Source organism: Gambusia affinis, linkage group LG09, assembly GCF_019740435.1.
Source record: "Gambusia affinis linkage group LG09, SWU_Gaff_1.0, whole genome shotgun sequence".
NCBI classification, from domain to species: domain Eukaryota; kingdom Metazoa; phylum Chordata; class Actinopteri; order Cyprinodontiformes; family Poeciliidae; genus Gambusia; species Gambusia affinis.
In genome coordinates this window covers 15,369,632-15,375,057 of record NC_057876.1, presented here as the reverse complement: position 1 = coordinate 15,375,057, position 5,426 = coordinate 15,369,632, and the positions used below count along the sequence as shown (strand labels likewise).

Genomic DNA, 5,426 nt, shown 5'->3' with positions numbered 1-5,426 from the left:
TTAAAGATGTATTGGTGGATTTGTTACTGAAATAACAAACAAACATGACAATAACCATAACATCATAACATTAATGTTTTTTTGTTTAGCTTATACAAACAAATATATACTCTTAATGAAGCATGTTCAGTAATGGTTTTTGACATGGGCAATGTGGTTTTCTGCACAGGGTGGTGCAATGTAGCAGAGAGCTCAAACATAAATGCCAGCATTTTGTAGGGGCCTGCTGCCCTACTGAGGAGTGAATGAAAGTTAAAGATGATTCAGTGATAAATTATGTATTTTCCTCCAGTTGTTGTCAATAGCAAGGCCAACAATGGCAATTAGATCTTTGTACCTTTCCTTCTCCTGAATGTCTGCTATGCACAACACTTTTCTACATATTGTTGATGAAGTGTTTTCACAATTTTCTGAGACTGGTCTGTTGTACAAGTAAATACCACTGCCTAAACATCTATGCTAATTTGATCCAACACTTAGTGCAGAATTACATTACATTTTGACCTGCTGAGGGGTTAAGAAGATTTTTCGTATTTTGATTAGTTGGCAGGAGACAGGGGCTTACCTGAGGTGCATCCATGCAAATTTAGCCACCTACTATTACTATATTGGTATTTTATTGTATTTGAAGGACTGCATTTAATCATATCTAGTATTAAATCGAAAATATAGATTGGTCAAACACTGCATTAATCTACTTTTGACAGTGGATCTTTAAATTATAGTTTGAAATGTGATATAAATTAGCTTTTTTATTTTCATTGTAATCCCTTTAATGTCAAACATGAACACAATCTATAGGCTAACCATGTCTGGACTGAATGTTTTACAATGTTAAATATTAATATTAAATATTACTAAACAAAAACGTATGAACGCTGAAACCTTTAACATTTTCAGTTAAAAACAACTCGAAATGAATCTATTTAACACAAAACCTTGGGTCTGAGTGCTTATCTGACAAAGTTTTCATAATTTCCACTGATCCAACAAAAACCTTTGAACCAACAATAAGGAGCTGCGTCGTCTTTCTAAGCGTTACGGTAGTCGCCTTCTTCACTACCCGGAAGGAAGACTGTTGTGTAGTTCGTTTTCAGGGCTAACACACACAGACAGAGACCCGGCGGTGTTGTTTTCCAACATACTTCCCAGTAAAACATGTCCACAGACATGCCAGCGGCGCTCGGCAACTTCAACATGGAGTCGCAGCTTCTGTCCATCATGAACGTGTTGGTGAAAGCTGCTGTAGCGGAGATCGTACAGCTATTCTCGGAGAGCTCCGAGTCTATGCGGCTGCATCTCAGCCAGAGTCTGAGGGAGAACGAAAATCTGAGGACGAGGATGAAGGTGATGAGGAGTGAGCTGTTTTCCCTGAAGCTCCAAACCAGGACGAACCGACCGGCCAGCCGCTTCTCTGCCTTCAGGGGCAATGTAACAAAACCTCGGCCAAAACTGCAGGGTAACGACCCTCCTTTTTAAGCACCACTTTTACTCTAATAACAATAAAAAGACGCCCCACACGTGGAGAGCAATACGTTGTTACCAACAGGGCCGGTCCCACGATTGTTTTGGAGCTACAAGATTTCGGGGGCCCAATTCCATTTTTTTTTCTTTTCTTTTTTTGGTAATTTGCAAGCCATGTCCTTACTTAGGCTTTTCAAAGTCGACATTTAATAATGATACAAATAAAATTACAGTAAACTTGAACACATTCAAAAGTTAACATGTGAACCTACAATTACAAAGAAACTTATTCAAATAAGACATAAGTGAAGAAATAAACAAAAAAACCCTACAAAATAATCGATAAAAGGTGCTACAACTTTCAATGTTCAGACGTTTATCTTTGAGCCATTTTAACATGACATATAAAAGCAGTTATCATTCAGAGGAAATATATCATTGCCTTGAGAGTCTTAATGCATGATACTTAGGTTATCACCTATTATTTATTGAATAGAATAATAGAACTGCTATTACAAAGAGCAGTGACATTGCAATAAGACTATATGTTCAATATATGCTAATAAAGTCCTAAAATGCAATGTTGCCTATTTATATTACATATTAGATATTTTTTATGTTCTGGAGTTATAGTGTTTGAAGAAAGAAAATACTTATTCTTTGTGTCAATTTATTGTCCGAACCAGATGGAGGATATCAACATAATTTCCCTTTTTTATTTACATTTTTTTGTATAGGCCTCTAGTATTGCTTTAACCCAGGGGTGGGCAACTCCAGGCCTGGAGGGCCAGTCTCCTGCAACTTTTAGATGTATCTCTACTTCAACACACCTGAGTCAATTACTGAGGTCATTAGCAGGACTCTGGAGAACCTGACTGTACTTAGGAGGTGATTCAGCTATTGGATTCAAGCGTGTTGGACCAGGGAGACATCTAAGAGTTGCAGGACTCCGGCCCTCCAGGACCAGGATTTCCCACCCCTGCTTTAACCTGAACTGACCACCAGAGGTTGACTTTGTACCAAGGTCATTCTGCACTGGTGTTGTGCCTGTCACAACAAAGTACATTTGAAGTGTCTTGATAGAAAGAAGACTTTGTCTCATTAATCTGTGCAGTGTTTTTTCTCACAGTTCTGAACACTAATCTGTCTTAATACCAGCTACTGTTTTTGACCATAAACTTTCTCCTTTCTCTTCAGTGTTTATGAAGCCAGCACAGGGTGATAAAACCGTTCTTGAAACGGCTTCCACCTCTGTTACCCAAACCAAGTCCTCCTCCTCCGCTGTCCAAGTGCAGGTGAATATAGTTTGAAGTTGTTGTGAATCTGTTTGAAGAGTTGATTTGCTCAGGTTTCTGCCTGATTGTTTGCCAGTGTGCCGATGTGGACAGTCCAGAGGTCATTCTGATCAAAGATGAGGATGATGTTGTAGGATCTGCGCCTGACATTGGTGAGTCGGCTTCACTGGTGCTGTTTGCTGTTCTGTTTTGTAGGCAAGATAACGATAAATATGTAACAAATAAACGTTGGTGTCCCTTTTTTTTCCTTTTAGGTCAAAATAACTTTGGAGAGGATTGCACGCAGGCTGCAGGGAATCAGAGCTTAGACTCATCCGGCTCATCCTACTTGATTGATAACAAGCAGCTGAGGATCGTAAATGTTCACAGCGTAGGACAGGCACCTCTGCAGGAGGACAGTGACATCCTCTTCTCTGCCTCTGAACTTCAGGCTTTGAGCGTTCTGTCTGACCACAGCATCCCTCCGGAGACGATTCTTAATTTCACGAGTGGTGCGAACGGCCGTGTACCGGTAGGAGCGGTGCAAGAAAACTGTACTGAAGTGGTGAGAAACATCCAACATGAAAGGGATCCTTCCACTCGGAGAGCTTCAGCAGCAGGGAACCAAGCATTAAATTCCCCCGCGGTGGATGCAAATGGACAGCCCAGTCACTTCTCTCAACAGCACAACGTCCTTCACAACCCGATCAGCAAATCCCTGGACTGCGGCTTCTGCGGCGAGCGCTTCCACAGCCGCGAGGAACTTATTGTGCACCGTGCCAGCCACACCGGTGAGTCGCCCATGCCTTGTTCCTTGTGCAGCAAGACTTTCGCGAACAAGACCACGCTGGCCATCCACATGCGAATTCACACCGGCGAGAAGCCGTACGCCTGCACGCAGTGTGGGAAACGCTTCACGCAGAACGGCAGCCTCAAGATTCACCTGAGGACGCATTCTGGAGAAAAGCCGTTCTCGTGCAGCCTGTGCACCGCCAGTTTCAACAACCCGAGCAACCTGCGCAGACACATGATCACGCACAATTCCACCGTAGGGCTGTGATTTTAATTAAGTGGTCAGGATCCAGATTTTTTTTTTTTTTTTTTATGACTTCCTGGAAAAACGTTTTGTTTATCATAATAAAACAAACTGCAGCCGCACAGCAGTGTTGTTGAGTCAGAGTTTGACATTTCCTTGCTTGCAGTGTGAGCAGCAGAAGAACTCCTGACTTGATCTCTGAAATGAAAAAACCCCAGAAATGTGATTCAAGTATTTCAGAGCATTGTTAATAAGACATTTAACTTTACATTTTGTTCTTATATTGCATATTTAAAGCTACAGTGTTAAATACCAAACCAATCATACTGTTGGTTGAAGTTATGTAATTAATTGAAGAACCATAAAAGCAGGATATTAATTTTAATCTTTCGACTTGATTCAGCCTAAGAAAAGCTGCTGTCAATGTCTTGACAAGACACTGTGTGAACAATGATGTTTAAAATTCAGTGATTTGGCTACTTCACAGTCATGGGAAAAAGTTATGGCGTTGACACAAATTTTGTGATTAAATACAGTATAAATACAAAAGTTATCTTTTATAGGTTGTAACGTATAACGTAAGATGTTAATAAAAGTGGCACAGATTCGGGGCCTGGCGCCTCTGCCTCCTGGTGCGTTGGTGGTTCTCTGTGCATAGGTGAATCTAGGATCTCAGTGTCCATGGCTGGATCTGCTTCAGTGTAGCTGGGGAACCTTTGAGTGTCTGTGGCTCCGATCTCCTCCATGTCTGCCTGGTGTCCTTGGGGACAGGGCTGTGGCTCCTCACACCGACTATTGAATATTCAGTAACACTTTATTTGAAGAGGTGTGCATAAGACTGACCTTAGATTGTCATAAACATGACATAGCGTCTGTCATGAACATGAAGGAGTCTTCATGACTGTTTATGACTGTTTTAATTAAGTGTTATTTGGTAAATAATGACACTTTCAATGCAAAGTTGATTCTTTTAATTGACTTTTAATGTAAGTTTTAATGCAACTTTTAATAAAAATGTAGCTGTTTACCAAATAATACTAGGTTGACACTTTTAATGCAGTTTTAATGCATATCTACCTTAAAAATGTCATTAGGTACTGAAAGACACTTTATGACAACAGTCCTAAACATTCATGAAGACTCCAGTTCATTGATTGATTAGACTGATACAGTTATTTTAGTTGTTCTCCTTTTTTATTAAAATTAACTGGTATTTTTAGCTGTTGCATAAATGCAAAAATGTTATTTTGGTTATTTTAAGCCAATAAAGCTTATTGAGATGAGAAGGTTTGATAACTAAACTGACCTTTTGCCATAAAAACAGAAACACCCATGTGTCACCGCCAAAACTTTGGATCATGATTGTGTATTTACATGTGGTTTATTCCTAGTACTACTTAGTACTATTTAGTTTTTGTGTTATGAATTTTGTTGATTGGAAACCATTATTATTTTTTTTTAAATCTTGCATAAATCTTTTTCTTGTTTTGTTTTGAATTTTTCTTCACGTCATTGTTTCAGTCATTTGAAGTCTTTTTTGTTAATTGATTCTCTTTTGAATTTGGTTCAGAATATTGACTAAATTAATTAGTTTAAACTTTCTAATTTTCAAGTATTGTTTGATAAATGATTCAATTTAAAACGTTTTTTGA

The 5,426-nt window shown here is 39.3% G+C and overlaps 1 protein-coding gene across 1 annotated transcript; it reads left to right on the top strand.

The window, feature by feature from the left end:
- Positions 1-1,076: 1,076 nt before the first annotated feature.
- Positions 1,077-4,794, top strand: LOC122836651 (zinc finger protein 552-like). Its single transcript, XM_044126380.1, has 4 exons — positions 1,077-1,459; positions 2,662-2,759; positions 2,836-2,911; positions 3,014-4,794. The coding sequence occupies exons 1-4, from the start codon at positions 1,159-1,161 to the stop codon at positions 3,796-3,798; spliced, it is 1,260 nt and encodes a 419-aa protein (XP_043982315.1). The 5' UTR covers positions 1,077-1,158; the 3' UTR covers positions 3,799-4,794.
- Positions 4,795-5,426: the final 632 nt, after the last annotated feature.

What these genes read in the sequence shown, in the direction of transcription:
- LOC122836651 (XM_044126380.1), top strand. Translation starts at nt 1,159, where the DNA reads ATGTCCACAGACATGCCAGCGGCGCTCGGCAACTTCAACATGGAGTCG. An exon ending in ACCTCGGCCAAAACTGCAGG is followed by an intron (nt 1,460 to 2,661) that starts GTAACGACCCTC and finishes CTTTCTCTTCAG; the next exon opens with TGTTTATGAAGCCAGCACAG. An exon ending in CCTCCGCTGTCCAAGTGCAG is followed by an intron (nt 2,760 to 2,835) that starts GTGAATATAGTT and finishes ATTGTTTGCCAG; the next exon opens with TGTGCCGATGTGGACAGTCC.